This window comes from Diaphorina citri, unplaced genomic scaffold, assembly GCF_000475195.1.
Source record: "Diaphorina citri unplaced genomic scaffold, Diaci psyllid genome assembly version 1.1 scaffold206, whole genome shotgun sequence".
In the NCBI taxonomy this organism is placed as follows: domain Eukaryota; kingdom Metazoa; phylum Arthropoda; class Insecta; order Hemiptera; family Psyllidae; genus Diaphorina; species Diaphorina citri.
The window spans coordinates 74,192-92,264 of NW_007377643.1; the positions used below are offsets into that span (position 1 = coordinate 74,192).

General features: G+C 37.4%; 1 protein-coding gene across 1 annotated transcript; it reads right to left on the reverse strand.

Annotated features, from left to right (window-relative positions):
- Window positions 1–500: 500 nt before the first annotated feature.
- LOC103505969 (annexin B9-like) lies at window positions 501–17,085 on the reverse strand (the record flags this gene model as incomplete). The annotated part of the gene is made up of 6 exons (XM_026821153.1): window positions 501–690; window positions 11,335–11,516; window positions 12,667–12,928; window positions 15,482–15,561; window positions 15,911–16,115; window positions 16,891–17,085. Coding segments are annotated over 6 exons (978 nt in total), but the record flags the coding sequence as incomplete, so codon positions are not given.
- Between the last annotated feature and the right edge of the window lie 988 nt (window positions 17,086–18,073).

The following is an 18,073-nucleotide window of genomic DNA, read 5'->3' on the forward strand; positions in this document are numbered from 1 at the left end:
TTAGAACCCACAACCTACTCTACCTAGCAGACTTACTATCTTACAATTTAACTAGACTGGCCGTTCCTACTTTATCCCCCTCCCACATACAATATGAAATCAAGCTGACAGGTTACCTGCTTGAAGGAGCTTCTGTGCATCTCGGAATGCAGCTTGTTCATCCACATTATAATTCTCATCGCGTCTACCCTGTAACAATGAAACACACAACAAGTTAGAAACTAATAGTAATCCGCCAGTTGGAAAATTAATACTATGTCCTGAATGCAGAAGGCAGGAGTTCAGTTCACAACATGCGACAACTCTTCAACTATCCTGTTGTATTCTATCAAACTATGAACAAAACAAACACTGACTTTCCTGAACCTAGAATATGAGTGAACAACGTTGATGTGTATCTTAACAGATGATTTTATACTGATGGCTATTCCAAAGTGTACTCAGGAATAGTGAACTCAACAAGAGCTCATGTATAATTTTAAAATATGATCAATCTGAATGGACACGGAAAGAACAAGAACTGTAAGAACTAGACACATAGCAAGCTTTTATATTTTATACTTATCAATCTTATCATGTAAGATACTCTATACTTCTATAGGGTTAAAATAATAACGGGGGATAAATTAACCCCTTCTAGCCTCGAACCAGAGCGAGCAGACACTTCTTGTAATCCCCGGAGCAGTCATTCTGTAATAGAACAGAAATTAGAGTAAGAACAGCAGTGCAATAGTCCTAAACTAAAATGGACGCGGCACATTAGGGATCAGGAAGAGACCGCCTTAACATAATAATAATAATAGAGTAAGAACACAATAATTTATTCATATGTATGTAGGCAGGTACATTTTAGAACAAGTCATTCCAAAAGGTCATGAAGTGGCCGTTTTGGGATGAAATTATGTGAACAAAACTGACTAGTCAGGGAACTCTGTATAAACTCAGTTTTACTAACGATAGAGATAGAACATAGCAATTCGGTTCAATTCAATATCTTCATTTCATAAAGAACAACTAAACAGATAGGTATTGTATTGTACAAAGGTGTTTCCTGTTCCCCCTATCAATATCTGAGATACAGATTGGTACAATCTTGGACCAGAGGTACAAAAAGACACTTAGGTACAGATTGAAAATAGATAAGAGACAAATGAACTCAGGTTCAGAGTGTGATTTTTTTTCTTTTCTTTTTAGAACACAAAATTCATTACATAATAAGTAAACTGTAGTTACGTAACAAAACCTAAACAGTTATGTAATAAATTTGATGCACAAAGGTGTTTCCTGTTTCCCCTATCAATATCTGAGATACAGATTGGTACAATCTTGGAACAGAGGTACAAAAAGACACTTAGGTACAGATTGAAAATGGATAAGAGACAAATGAACTTCAGGTTCAGAATGTGATTTTTTTTCTTTTTAGAACACAAAATTCATTACATAATAAGTAAACTGTAGTTACGTAACAAAACCTAAACAGTTATGTAATCAATTTGATGGGTTCTATAAATATCACTGAAAAGAATAATTGAGTGAATTACATCCGCATTGTAATGTAAGGACTAGGTTGCGGGTTCGATTGCCGCCCGGGGCGGATTTTATTATAAACAGATACGGTCCTCGGAACGGCTGGCTGTATCCTATCCTGTCTTCCTTCTCTCTCCACTTTCAGGACGATAAGACCTTAGACAGTTCCCTCTATTAAATAATAGATAAGAAAGTAGTAGGTATCTCACCTCTCTTCCTGATCCTTGATGTAGGTGTCGATGAGTAAACTATACAATAATAAGAAAGTAGCTCTTCCACCCAACTACTTCCCAGAAAAGTGTAATACATATACCTACCTATCTACAGTATGGTCCATTGTTGATGTAATCTTCTCCATCAAATAACATAGTGTTGACATTTCTGATAGGTTTATTCTCCAAGCTACACTACTATGCATTGACTTGGATATGAACCTTGTTGTTATCTCTAATGATAAATATTATCTCTTCCTGGCAATGTGAGGAGATTTCCATTTGACTAGAGAAGCTCTTCCACCCAATTACTTCCCAGAAAAGTGTAATACATATACCTACCTATCTACAATATGGTCCATTGTTGATGTAATCTTCTCCATCAAATAACATAGTGTTGACATTTCTATGCATTGACTTGGATATGAACCTTGTTGTTATCTCTAATGATAAATATTATCTCTTCCTGGCAATGTGAGGAGATTTCCATTTGATAAATTGCACATGAAAGTGTCATGGAGATTTACCTTAACTTATTCATGTCTTGACCCATATTATTATGCAGATTATACTTGTATAAAAAATGTGTACATGAACTTGTCCTATAAATTTAAATGTATACAAGTATAAAAACATAATAAGTAGATAAAATACCTAATAAATGTACAACACTTCTCATTTTTTGGGTGCTGGTTTACTCAAAGAAATAACAAACTACTTATGTACTTGTATATGTACTTCTGCTTTATCAATAAAATATTTGGAATTTGAGTGCAAATGCAAAGTTTTAATAAGCCTATGAGTATTGAACATTGACCTTGTATGTGTGGCAATCCAGTTATGTTTACACCATGGGCTCATCATACTTCCTATGGAACAGACACCAACCTCAGTGGTGCAGTGGTTAACACATTGGACTTTGGGTCTGGAGGTTGGTGGTTTGAGCCCAAGTCAAGTCATAAAATGTACCTATGCTTAACACGATTAAAAAATCCCTCCTTTTATATTAAGAACAGATTGTATGGTTAAACTTGCACATGAATAGGTACCATTCTTCAGATCTGAAGTCCATCCAAGTCAAGTCATAAAATGTACCTATGCTTAACACAATTAAAAAATCCCTCCTTTTATATTAAGAACAGATTGTATGGTTAAACTTGCACATGAATAGGTACCATTCTTCAGATCTGAAGTCCAATGTGTTAACCACTACACCACTGAGGTTGATATTTTAAGCAAGTGTTATTATCAATATTATTGTTTAATACTAAGTTATTACTGATAACCTGATGAGAGATTGGGACCTGATTGTTATCTGAGGACACACATTTCCGTCAACCCTATCAGTGGTGAAATTATGTTAATGTACTCGTATTGTGTGTGAAGGCTGTTTTGAACAAGAAATGTATGTGGTATGTCCATTACGTGGGGTCAGTTCTTTCAGTTTTGTAGTTTGTTAGAGGAAGTTTTTAGATTCCTTTCGATTTTATGTCGAGTGACAAGAAGGATGGCGAGAAAAAGGTAAATACCTACAGGAGAAATACCCTACTTGGCCATATGTAGGTATAATTAAAGTCAAGAAGGGAGGAAAAATCACCGCGGGTAAAACTACAGCGCTGGTAGTCTGTAATTTTTTGCACTTCTTATTTACCATTCATATACGAGTATAAATCTATTCCTTCCACAGAACACACTCAAAGACCTGACCAACAATCTACAGCAGTCCAAGCTCTCCGACTCGCCTATCAAGGATAAGAGCACGCTCAAACAAGTCTCGGCACCGGTTCAGGAGAATGTTGAGACTGAACCTCTCCTGAGAGATAATCCACGTCGCTTTGTCATCTTCCCTATTCAATATCAGGATATCTGGAAGATGTATAAGAAAGCAGAGGCATCATTCTGGACTGCAGAGGAAGTAGATCTCTCTAAGGTAAGAACTATATTTACTTTATCATTTCTCTTTAAGGTTGAATTTTGAGAGAAGGTTGTTTTAAAGTCGGCTCAAACGTGGAACTTTGTTCCAAGGATTACTATTCGCTATAATATTTACTTTATCATTTCTCTTTAAGGTTGAATTTTGAGAGAAGGTTGTTTTAAAGTCGGCTCAAACGTGGAACTTTGTTCCAAGGATTTTAGCTTGAAATACATTACTGTCCTTATTATGGGATAAGGAAAGTGAAAAATGGAAAAAGATCGGCTTTGGTAAGAGGGAACTGTAACAACAGAGGTCTTATCGTGCCGAAATCGATAGGAGAAAGCCAGCCCTTCCGAGAACGAACCTTATCTGTTTAGATTAAACTAAAGTTCACTCCGGAAAAGAACCTAATCCCCAACCTAGCACTTCAAACGCAGACGCTCTACCCTCCAAGGGACCTAAGCTGGTTAGGGTTATCGACCTGAGCTGGTCAGGGTTATCGATCTGAGCTGGTTAGGGTTATCGACCTGAGCTGGTTAACGGTCTTAAATGATCGACTGAAGTGTTATCTAAAACTTTCTCGCTTTGAGTTCATAGGTCGTCGTGACAAATTTCGAGATCAGAGCTCTAAAGACAGGAGAGGAGAAAGCCAGCCATTCCAGGAACGAACCTTATCTGTTTAGGATAAAACTCGCCCCGGGCGGTAATCGAACACGCGACCTAGCGCTTACAAGGCAGACGCGCTCCCCTCCAAGCTAACGAGACACCAGTCCAATGAGGTTGGTCAGAAAGTCTGTGGCTATGTTTAATCTTTTTACAAACCTCCCTGTATATTTGTTTGTGTCCTCACACGTGATTCTATTCTTTTATCACACGATGGTACCTACTGTATGGTACGCCCACGCCCATCCTACGTAATCATAATTCAGGTGTAGTCTTCTGGTCTCTAAATCACCTCGTGGTACTGAGCTACTCATAATCATTCTAGTCTTCAGTCATTCTTCCTGGTGATAAAATCGTGGAAAACCCGTAGTGATTAGGTGGGGTCTCTAATCGTGGTACTGAGCTACTCATAATCATTCTAGTCTTCAGTCATTCTTCCTGGTGATAAAATCGTGGAAAACCCGTAGTGATTAGGTGGAAATATTTGAAAGAGTGGGAAAGCTACACAAAATATTATTGTAATTGTCGTCTTATTGCATCAGTTGTAGGATAATATTGTCCAGTGCCATAATAGATCTTTCTAAGAAAATAGCAATCATAAAAAATTACTTTGGTAATAGAGTGTAATAACAGTGTGCTTACCCGATTTAAATAAAAACTAAGATAATTTTTTCTAGTAAATGATCTTTTGTGATTTAGTAATAAAATTCCAAAAATCATAAATCTGTTATAATCGAGATAATCCGCGCGATTTTCGTTCAATCTGCCTTCAACTTGGATTCATTTTATCTCATGTGCAAGTTCTGTTATAATAACCTTGCAAAGTTCGTCTAACTTGTGTTCTGGATTCATTTGGCGCGTCTGTATTTTATTATGACCGGGCAGACTCTTTGTATTATATTTCATTGTGAGGATCTCCTGAGTAACATGTGATTCATGTGGAATATATTCATTTAGCGCCTGAACATAATTTGAACACAGCTAGGATTCAACCATGGCATCTATGAGGATTGTGGTAAATTTGTTTTTAATATTTTGCACTGTTCATCTTTTTTTTACTGTCTCTGTAGGAGTAGTAGGTACACAAATCTGGCTGGGGGGCATTAGGTAAACAGGAAGTACGCCAGCTTAGTCTGGCTGGAGGACTTGAAACAGGGAGGATACCAGTCTGAAATTTCCCTTGCTAAAGGAATAGCTAAGGCAGAGTGCGAAGGACATCCACTCGGAAAATTTTTGTAGCCAAAATCAAATGGCAGTCCAAAGCGCTGTTAAATTTTGACTTTACGTGGCAGAGCACTATTGCGCTCCTTAATATGTTGTTGCTAATGAAACCTTCTCAGTTTAGTAACTTGTTTCATTATCCTATTGCTCAGTTTAGTAACTTGTTTCATTATGCTAATGAAACAAGTTACTAAACTGAGCAATAGGAACTTCCACCATGTACTATCTATAATGTCCCGATCCCAGACAGTAATCAGGAAGAGAGGTGAGATACCTACTACTTTCTTATTATTGTATAGTTTACTCATCGACACCTACATCAAGGATCAGGTTGCTAATGCCTATTGCTCAGTTTAGTAACTTGTTTCATTATCCTATTGCTCAATTTAGTAACTCGTTTCATTATGCTAATGAAACAAGTTACTAAACTGAGCAATAGGAACTTCCACCATGTACTATCTATAATGTCCCGATCCCAGACAGTCATTAGAACTTTCGTAACATGTGTAATTATTGTGTTCACTAACAAGAAATGTATGTGCATTACGTGGGGTCAGTTCTTTCAGTTTTGTAGTTTGTTAGAGGAAGTTTTTAGATTCCTTTAGATTTTATGTCGAGTGACAAGAAGGATGGCGAGAAAAAGGTAAATACCTACAGGAGAAATACCCTACGTAGGCATATGTAGGTATAAAGTCAAGAAGGGAGGAAAAATCACCGGGGGTAAAACTATTGAGACAATGCCATGTGTAAAGAAGAAGGCAGACTGGGCGCTACGCTGGATTGCAGATGAAGCGTCTTCATTTGGAGAGAGAGTTATAGCATTCGCCAGTGTAGAGGGAATCTTCTTCTCCGGGAGCTTTGCATCTATCTTCTGGCTTAAGAAACGCGGCCTCATGCCTGGACTAACATTCAGTAATGAACTGATCTCAAGAGATGAGGTACGAACTATTCTTCTACTAATACAGGGTGGTCGGATTTTTTTTAGAATATTCAAACCATAGATCCAGGAGGTCGATACAAAACTTTTTTACTCTATGAACAATATAAACATATGCCCTAAAATGCTTCCTATTCGAGATATCGAGCAAAAAGGGCAAACGTTCTACTTCCTCTATTTTTCTTACTAATGATACCTACTCAAGTACTCACCTTTCGTTTAGGAGATTAGAATGAAAATAAAATGGTCGGAGGCCGTACATGTAATCATAAAACAGATATTGGGACAAGTTCTCTTGTAGGAAGACAGTTGATCTTGGAATCAAAGCCTGTGTAGCGGCCCTGCACAACGCTGGTGTAGTGAATTTCGAGCATTCTGGCTTGAATAACATTAAATTTGCATGCCCAAAGCGCCACAGGCACGGATTTATGAAAACACCTTTTGATCCATATCTCGGTTAGGAAGCATTTTAGGGCATATGTTCATAGAGTATAAAAGTCTTGTATTGACCTCCTGGATCTATGGTTCGAGTATTCTAAAAAAATTCCGACCACCCTGTAGTGTAGAGCCTACCTCTGTGGCCGAGTGATTACGAGCACCGAGGTGCTGGGTTCGAATCCCGGCTGGAACGGAAATTTTCTACCAAAACTCAGGCGCAATGGTTAACACAGAGCAGTGCACACTGGTGAAACTGACCCCCGTATGTATGAAAACTTATAAGCTTAACTTAAGATGAAAAATCTTGCTTAAGTTAAACTTTAGTTCAAAATGGTATGTAGTAAGGAAAGTGAAAAATGGAAAAAAGATCGGGAACTGTAACAACAGAGGTCTTATCGTGCCGAAATCGACAGGAGAAAGCCAGCCCTTCCGAGAACGAACCTTATCTGTTTAGATTAAACTAAAGTTCACTCCGGAAAAGAACCTAATCCGCAACCTAGCACTTCAAACGCAGACACTCTACCCTCCAAGTGACCTGAGCTGGTTAGGGTTATTGACCTGAGCTGGTTAGGGTTATCGACCTGAGCTGGTTAGTGTTATTCTAAAATCGGCCCGAATTTTCGACTTTGCCCCAAGGAATTGAACTAGAAAACGGATATTTCCACCCATTTCCCGATTTTCAAAATTTGGACCGATTGCAATACTTTCATTGGCTTCGCTTAACTGTAGTAATAGAAAGTAAAAAGTGATAGTATACTTACTAAATATAGTAACCACTAATGTAATGCGTATTTTATTTTCCAGGATTTGTCACATTGGAACAAGTTGACTCGAGATGAGAAATATTTCATATCTCACGTACTTGCATTCTTCGCTGCATCTGATGGAATTGTCAATGAGAATCTAGTGGAAAGATTCACTCAGGAGGTCCAGATCACAGAGGCCAGGTACGAGCTCCGAACAAGGGAAGGGTTGTGGGTTCGAATCCCCGCGCGAGGAGAAACAATTTCGCCACTAATGGGTGTATGACTAGACTAGAGATATGAAGATACCTACGTCAAAAGCTAATTCCTGAAATAATATATTTTTTAAGCCACTAGGAAATGACGTGAGATTTTATAAGTTGAATCAAATAGAGGACATCATAGAAAAAAAAGATTCCTTTCCGAGCTTCTCTGCAAGTGCATTGCATATACACCTCTAAATCATCCAAAAATTGACCGAACCTGTGGATCTGCTGGTTTGTGTATTTTTTTTAGTAATCTATACTACATACCTATTAGAATGTTTTTTAGAAATAATGATCAAGTGAGTAATAATTGAAGATTGGGCAAGTTTTGAAGGTCCATTCTAACTATTGAATTTCGTTGTTGTGTTGCCAGATGTTTCTACGGGTTCCAGATAGCAATGGAGAATGTTCACTCTGAAATGTATAGTTTACTCATCGACACCTACATCAAGGATCAGGAAGAGAGGTGAGCTACCTACTACTTTCTTATTATTGTATAGTTTACTCATTATGAATTTGGTATGCTGAAAACAATCAGCAAAATATGTATAGGAGGGAGGAGATTACTAAGAGCTTATTTTTATAACTAGCCAGAAATTGCTGGACTGTCGGACCCAGTAACCATTAAAAATAGTTGATTAAATTTTAGAAATAGGTATGGAGAATAAAACAAGGGGTAAAAACAATGCCTCTGAAGCTTTGGCTTTGGCCGCGAATAAATTCTTAAGGTAAAAAATAAAATTAAAAAATATTTTACGTATAAAAATAAATTAATTAATTTGAACAAAAATAGATCAAAATAAATTTGCCACACAAATGTATATCGTAGGTAATTGAATCGAAAAAAAAATCATGGGTGTTTTTTTAAAAATAAAATGTGTGAATAAATGTAAAATAATTTTAAAATAGAAAGTAAAAAAAAAAAATGAGGGTATGACAATATAAATTAACTTCACGAAAAAAAAAAAGAGAAAGCTCAGCAGATTCTGTTGGAATTTTGAGAATTCTCTTTGACCATCGAATCGATACAAAAATGTAAAAGGAAAAGTTTGATCAATGAATTCACACCCTCAGGTAAAAAAAAGTGCCAATAAATATATTGAATTATCGAATGTGGAATAGCAATAAGAAATAATAATTAATTAATCCTAAAGTTTAAAATAAACAAAATAAGTAATCATAGAATCTATCAAACTCAACAATCACGCTACTATGCAAGGACGGTGACATACTAAGGCACCTGAAATATTACAACAATAAGTACGCAAAAACCAAGTAAATAAAATAAAATAGTCTTAGCCGATATTTCTCCCTAATTAAAATAATAGAAAGTAATAAAAGAAGTCTTGGGCGACAGTATGAAATTATGAATAAGGTATAATTATAATAATTTACGAATCTACCATCACTACATAACAATGAACCACTAAACTTTGATTAACGAAACACCTCTTACTATTCTGTTCTTTTTCAATTTGAACTGAAAATAAGTTAGATCTACATATGTTAGATTGGGACACGGAAAGAACAAGAACTGTGAGTAGAGACCTTAAGCACTAGACACATAGCAAGCTTATATTTTATACTTATCAATCTTATCATGTAAGATACTCTATAGGGTTAAAATAATAACGGGGGATAAATTAACCTCTTCTAGCCCATAAAACTCACTGAGCAGTGCACGTTTCATGATACGCATTTCCCTAGTGTGCATTGCGCCTTAAATCATAATTGGGGTTTTACTCTTAATTCGGTGACAAGATAGCAAGCTACCCGCCTACAGCCTGAGTGCTCACGCCATTACCCAGTTGCTTAACTTGAGTGGTGCAGTCAACGTGCTACCACTAAATGACCTAGTTTAAAATATTCATACAAATGCTTTGACAGCTCTATCAACAAATTCTAACCCTGGCCTAATAGTGTGAAATGTATTAATATTAACCCGTTCAGCCCCATTAACAAATTCTAACCCTGGCCTAATAAGTAAGAACACAATAATTTATTCATATGTATGTAGGCAGGTACATTTTAGAACAAGTCATTCCAAAAGGTCATGAAGTGGCCGTTTTGGGATGAAATTATGTGAACAAAACTGACTAGTCAGGGAACTCTGTATAAACAGAGAGGAGACCCTGACCATGAGAGTAAAGGCCAATACTGACAAAGAATTGGAAACAAATACAGATAACCGGGATTAACAAAATACCAATGAATAGAAATAGCTAGCCTACACTTGGTAATAGAAACAAGCATCAACTCTACTTGGGGGAAAAAATGGGCGAGCAAATCTTGAATTCCCAGGGGAACTGAAACTCCATTGCCAGGTTTATGGATTGGATCATGAAGGCGAAAGCAGAAGAAAAACTTAAACCATCCAGACAGACAGTTAATAAGCCAGCCTATTTAGCTTCCTTGAAGCATTGCAAAGCGGTGCCGAGGTGCAATAAAAAAAGCCTTGGAGAATAGCGCGTCTGTCTTGTACACGCTAGGTCACGGGTTCGATTTCCGCCCGGGGCAGATCTTATCCTAAACTGATAAAGTTCTTTCTCGGAACGGCTGGCTTTCTCCCTATCCTTTCTTCTCTCTTTGCTTTCGGGATGATAATACTTTAGCAGTTACAGTTCCCTCTATTAAACCTCTTAAAAATGCAATTAAATATCATGTTAATAATATTGAATTGAATAAAAATAGGAAGGTATTTAAATACTATAAGATGAAGCAACTTACATTGCAGTCATCCTTGAGGGGGGGTGCCGTAGCAATGTGGAAAAAAAGAACCAAACAAGAATATTATATCAGCAGCCTAGCTACCACTTCACTACAAAAGTTCATAACTACCCGTTTGATCCCATAAACCTGCCCAAGTCAGGCTGGGAAAAGCCAGTATTTTTGGCAGAGAAAGCCTTCTATTTCACTATACGACTAGAAGAATAAGTCTGTTTTTTCAAGAGGTTTGATAGAGGGAACTCTTAAAAACGAACCTTATCTGTTAGGGATAAAGTTCGCCCGGGCGGAAATCGAACCCGCGACCTAGCGTTTACAAGGCGGGCGGGCTGGCTACCTACCCTTTACAAGGCAGGCTAGTTACCTACATTCCAAGCTAACTAGTATTTTGGGGGGAATAATTAAAGGCTCTATCTGACGTGACTACTGGACATTAAAGTATGTAGCTACTCAATTACGCGGTCAAACTTTCTTGACTTGGCGGGGCGGAGCGCTACCGCGCTCCTTAATTCCTCATGAGATTCAGTGCACCCTGAACTCCAAGGACAGAGTCGAAAAAACTTCAACCCCATCGAGTATCGAACCCGGGACCTCCGGTATGCAAGCCTAGCGTGATATCCACTTAGCCAAGGAGGTTGCTTGCGGGGAAAAATATCATCTACCTACAAGTAATGTTAATTATTCTCACCTCAATGTCTGCCTCTACGGATGTATGAAACATTTCCCCGTACACTTTCTTAATATCCAGCATGTCTATTTCACTTCGCCAGGTTACAATACGAATCAGAGCTCTATCATGTGTACCCATACCTTCCACACTACCACGTAACTGTTGGGCAAAGTAGCCGGGCTTGTTCAGAACCACTTTGACTGGAAAATAAAAACACAAATAGTTAGATTATACCTTCAGTAATAGTAATACCTAGTGAATTGGAACACAGGAACACTCCATTTGCCAAGGGTCTAGGCATTACCTTACCGTTGGGATCAATTTCATTTGAAGAAACCATTTACTAATTAAAATTCGTAATGTAGTGCTTATTTATACTGCTCGCATAGGACTGAAAAGTCTCTTTACGCCAGCAGTAGGCTACTACTATTGCTGTAATCAAATTATGAAATTATATTGAGGATAAAATTCCATACCTCGGCTGGATTTGAACCCACGCCCTCCTGATTACCAGGTGAGCGTCTTGACCACTACACCACCGAGGCAAGGCTAGTTCCCTCTTGTCGTTCGGAAAAAAATCGTGTCGTGTGTAGTGAGAACACTCATTTAAATTACATTGCCAAGAGGACATTCGGAAAAAATCGGATGAAACTCACGACACGTGACACGTGAGAAAGGGTCTGCAAGGTTAAACAATGCAAGGTTCGTCCACACTATGGGCCGAGTGCACGGCCGTGCCTAAATGATGAAGGTTTCCTACTTCCTTAAGGTATCCATTTTGCTATGTTGTTTATTTTCTTCTGTTTTAATACTAATGGCGTCTGTTTGTCATAGGCCACTTTCGATTTTTCACCTATCAATTTGTTCAAAAAAGATTTTTCTGTTACTAACAACTTCATTTTATGATCAATTAATTTAGAAAAAATACGAGAAAATTAAAAATTACACTGTTCACTTGGTCAAATACACATTGAAAGTTCAGAAATGAAAAAAATTTCTATATTTTCTTCTCTTCTATTTGGATACTCATCGCGTTCATTTGCTATCGACCAGTTTCGAATAATTTTTGGTTGCTATGGATACAATATACACTGGAATGCAAAAAAAAAAAATAATAATAATAATAAGGAAAGTTTTCATTTTTATTAAATACTTTTACAGCCATTTCAAAGTCAATCTGTTCCAAATTTTCTGCGCGTCCGTGTATTGAAATTACAATGTAAAAGAAAATCGGAAATACACATTGAGCTTGCGTAACCAGGAGAAGTTTAGGATCCACTATGCTTATGAATTTTAGGAAAGCACTTAAAGGAATCCCTCATCATTAAGGTACGACTGTGCATTACTTACAAATGGCAATGAGGCCCTCCTTGATATCTCCACTAAACTCGCGTCCTATAGCCTCATCCAGCTCATGTCCAGTCAGTGTATAATATTGAGAGAACACCTCTGCTAGTTGAGGATAGGATCTGGGCTTGATAACTCTGTGTAGGATAGGCACCATGTTGTTGGTGTGGCTGGTGATGAGGTGAAGGATATCCGCCCGGCTGTTGAGGTGGATATGCCCCTGGCTGCTGGGGTGGGTAAGCCCCATGTTGCTGTGGGGGGTAGGCTCCAGGTTGCTGGGGTGGGTAACCACTGGATGGCTGAGGGGGATACCCAGGTTGAGGAGGGTAACCACCAGGCTGTTGTGGGGGGTAGCCAGGCTGGGGTGGGAAGCCAACGGGTGCTGGAGGGTATCCAGGCTGACTTGGTGGATAACCAGTAGCACTGGGTGGGTACTGGGGCTGGTTTGGGTCAGGAGGGTAACCTCCTGGCATGGGCTGAGGAGGGTAGCCAGGTTGTGGTGGGTACCCTGGGGGACCCTTGAGGTAGAACAGAGTAAATCAAAATAGAACACTTGTTATATAATTATATATAATATAATCCCTCAAGTGTATGTGATGTGACTAGGAAACACAGAGGAACAAGCTATGGCTAGGGTTTAGGAACTGAGGAACTAGGTACTTTTTTAAGCATAGGAAGAAGGAACCTGAATTTTTATGTTTGTAAGTATGTACATAGGTAACTAGTGTAAGTACCTACCTACCTATTTGAATTAAAAAAAGTAAACATATTAATGGACAAAACTAGACCTACATACCTACCTAACTCTACAGTAAAGTTATGATTATAAAGTACATAGGTATTTCTTAGATAAAAACAAGATTGCTGTAGGTGCAAAAAACAAGACCATGTGGTTTGATGTCACGTGTGGTGCAGACTGATGCAATAGTTACTACAGTGGATTTTCCATTTGATAAATATGTATGTGATCTCAAGGTGAAGAATGAAAGTTACAATAATGTGAGAAAAGAACTAAATCTATAATTATAATAACATCTAATGAAAAAAATAAAAATGAAACATTGCTAGAAAATGTAAAAAAAAAGGCTTTTCACAATTTAACAAGTAAAAAATTTAACAAGTAGGTGGATGTTCATTAAAAAAGGTGCTAAAAACTACAAATGTGCTACATAAATTTGAACTTTGTACACATCCACCAAAGCAATAGTATTACAGTACAGATGGTTCACAACATTTTTAGTCAAATTCAGAACTGATTGATTTGGCCTGTCCCAAGTACTAAAAGTTCTCCATTATGTACTTAGTAAGTTTTCTTGAACCTACATTATCTGGTTGGATTTAAATTTATCCTGACCAATGGGATACCAGAATTGACACAGAAAGTTTAAACTAGAAAGTATTTGAGTGGTTTTAGTGGAATAAAACCTCTGGGGATATGTGTTGCACATTATTTTCAACTGTACAATGAGCCCCACCCAACAACTCCAATGTTTCTCTGGTACCTATCATACAAAGTATAGGTGATTGTTCAGAAGCCACAACAATGAAAAAGAAAGCTCTTTTTTGTATAACCAAACACTAAAATAACACTGGTTACTGCTCATTTGTAAAGATCTTTATTGTGAACCTAACCCTATAATAAAACAGATGGTCACTGCCCATTTGTGACAGCTCTTTTTTGTAGTAATTTTTCAATGGGATGGCTTCTGAACTAGTACTAAAGAATTCAACCCACTTCTGTCAGCTAACATTCAACAGACAGATGTGTGACAGAGGACAGAAATGTTGCTACTACAACTTCAACAGCAATATCCCACACTCTATCATGAAAATTGATTTTGTATGAGGGTTGTATAACACAATCTACATCAGTAGGTATTTTAAATTCTTCAAGATACAACTCTCATAGACATTTCTATTTATCTGATTAGGAATTTAGTGAGTAGTTTGACATTTTCACTTACCTGTGTATAATGCGGATATCCTGGGTAACTCATATTGAAGCTAGATCTTTGGCAAACACAAATTGAATCACTTTTTTTATATCAAATTCGTTAGTCACAAACTTAGTAATATAAATTTACCGATGGGCGATGATTATTAAGTTAATAATTGATTGTCCTTGACCACGTCAACGAGAATTTCAGTGATAAGATAAAAGATAAGGAAGAAATGAGGATTTCAGCACAATCACAATTTTCACAGGATCAAGTATCAACGTAATGAAATCAGTCTCGTAGAATCAACCGGTTGTTAAGGAGCTTGAAATTGATTATTCAACCACAAAACTTGTTTGAAAATCCGATATGATGCAGAATAAAATTCCGCTTCTCAATTCCGGATAAACCGTTCATTTTTTATTGAAACTATTGAAAGTCCTTGAAAAAAAGATAAGAGTTTTTCTTTAATCTGCAATGCATAAATGCAATTTTGTTGCAATCGATATCCGACACTACAAAGTGCAAAATGAAGTCCTTGAAAAAAGATAAGAGTTTTTCTTTAATCTGCAATGCATAAATGCAATTTTGTTGCAATCGATATCCGACACTACAAAGTGCAAAATGAAATCAGCCAATCAGAAGACTTTAAAATGTAAACAAAGCACGACCCTTTCCAAGCCGTTTTCATACGGTAGTGGTTCGTTTCTCACAAGAAATAAAAAGTTGCCGTGAATCCGTCTTCGCAAGTCCTGGCTCTGATAGTCAAAAAGAAGAAACCTATTTTTTTTTTTTTTTTTTTTTTTACACACCCAAAATGCTACCTACACACAATCTGAATCAATGCACGTAACAAATACATACTCATATGTTATACATACCTGAGATATGGATACCAGGAGACGTTTGAAATTTCCAGATGTTTCCCCAGCCAGGTCACGTTCCAAACTTGAGTTATACTCTGTGAAATACAAGACAAACCATTTATAATTCGAAATCTGCCTCCCCGCATTCGTACAGTAGTCGAGTCAGATGAAGGCTTTGTTTATTTCCCCCAATAAGATAGTGTTTTAAATCTTCGAAAAGCCAGCGGCAGCGCGTCTACCTAGGTCGCATTATCGATTCCCGCGAGGGGCGAACTATATCCGAAAAAGATAATGTTCGTTCTCGGAACGCAGGGCTTTCTCCTATCCTGTCTTCTTCTCTCTTCCATTTCGGGACGATAAGAACTTGGCAATTACAGTTCCCTCTATCAAAACTCCTTTTTTTTCTTTTTTTAATAAAAATAATAACAAATGTATCGCCCTTACCTCTCTCATAAGCGTGACGTATAGCATGTATATCAGCGTTGGACGCAGTACACAATATCTCCACCAGGGTCTCCTCATTCGTTCCTATCCCATCCATAGCATGATGCAGTTCCCTAGCGAGGAACAGAGGGGTCGGGGTCATCATAGCTATTATCAGGTCCTCAAACTTACCACTCAGCTCACTCTTCAAATCCTTGATCAGATCCTGTGAGATGAAATACAAGAAACAGAATTAATATCAGTCTAAACGTACGGATTATGCTATCTGGGTGATCGTGTGCTTCTACCCTTACTGAGGCTGGGTGAGGTTAATGTGAGGAGGTGTTCAACACTAAACATTGCAGTGCTCAGTAATAAGGGTGACTTGTCGGCGAATGGAGGGTAAAACCCCTCACTAAACACCTTAGCAGTTCTTTTTTACATACAGACTATGGATGAGTCAACTCAGACAAAAAAGACCATAAGTTGGTGATAGTTTCATTATGGTAACGCCTTTATCATTGATAAGGATGTAATCAGAGAAGCCTTATTACTTATTAGTTTTACAAATTTTATCGTGAGCAGATAAGGTTCGTTCTCGGAACGACTGGCTTTCTCCTATCCTATTCTCCTTCTCTCTTCGATTTCGGGACAGTAAGGTCTCTGTTGTTACACTTTGGGACAGTAAGGTCTCTGTTGTTACACTTTGGGACAGTAAGGTCTCTGTTGTTACACTTCGGGACAGTAAGGTCTCTGTTGTTACACTTTGGGCCAGTAAGGTCTCTGTTGTTACACTTCGGGACAGTAAGGTCTCTGTTGTTACACTTCGGGACAGTAAGGTCTCTGTTGTTACACTTCGGGACAGTAAGGTCTCTGTTGTTACACTTTGGGACAGTAAGGTCTCTGTTGTTACACTTTGGGCCAGTAAGGTCTCTGTTGTTACAGTTTGGGACAGTACCTAAGACTATATCCAAATCTCTTCAAAAGAAAATGTAGAGTACCTTGCCATAGAGAGTTTTGAAGCGGGTTGCAATCTCCTGTCGTTGTGCATTAGTCCTAGCAGCCAATACACTAATAATGGCCTTCTCATCTGTACCAAAACCTTTCATAGCTTTCCGCAGGATCTCTGCATCCCTCTCTGGATCAAATGGGTGAGCCGGCACAACAGATGGGCGACCCTGCAATATGAGACCAGATTATTGGACAAAACCTAACTTATCATAATTGTAACAAGACTTGATGATTACAAAACACCTTGAGATCACAAAAATATTAGATAGTTAGTAAATAGGTAATAATTTAGGGTTAATTACAAGAATACCAGGTCCCTAAATATATTCCAGCTCCAGAAAAATAGAACAAACGTAGGAGAATTTTCCCCCCTCCAAAGAATGCAGAATTTCGGCAACAGGGCGGCTGGCGGTGGATTTGATTTCTTTCTCTCCAAACTCAGGGATATTGAGGCCCTAGACCTTAAATTTAATAGTCATTAGGTAATTTAAAATACTCATTTCATTAGCGTATAGGTTGTAATTTGATTTCTATTTTATTTTTATTTAATTTTTTACCTCTACCTGCCTTTTGACCGGTTTGTTTCTAAATTTGTGATTTGATTTACTTTTTATTTTCCAACTTCTTTGCCTGAAACCCATTTGTTTAATTTTATTTTCTCAATTTTGGGTATATTTTTTTCTGTAATTTGGTTTGATTTTCTAAATTGTAATTTGATTTTTTTGCTCTCTTTTCTAAATTGTAATTTTTTTTGCTCTCTTTTCTAAATTGTAATTTAATTTTTTCTCTCTTGCTTTTCTCTTGTTTTCATTACCTATCGATTGATTTTATTTTTCATTGCTTATTTTTTGTATTGTTAACATTAAGTTTTTTTTATTGTAATAAATGGGACGTTGTCCCGTAAAATTTTATTAAAAAAAAAAAAAAATAATAATGTATGGACTTACATGCCTGTTTAGTATAATAAGTTACACAGTACACACCAAGAAGAAAAAAAAATCCAAGTCTTTTTGGTTACTTAGAATAAAAGGTGTTTGATAATTAGTTTTGACAGCTCAAGATTTACCTCAAGAAAACATAAAAAAAAAGTTCAGCCACCTGAACTCTGTTAGGTACTATTCAATACAATACAATTAATACAGTAGAACCTCGATTATATCAACTAATTGGGAC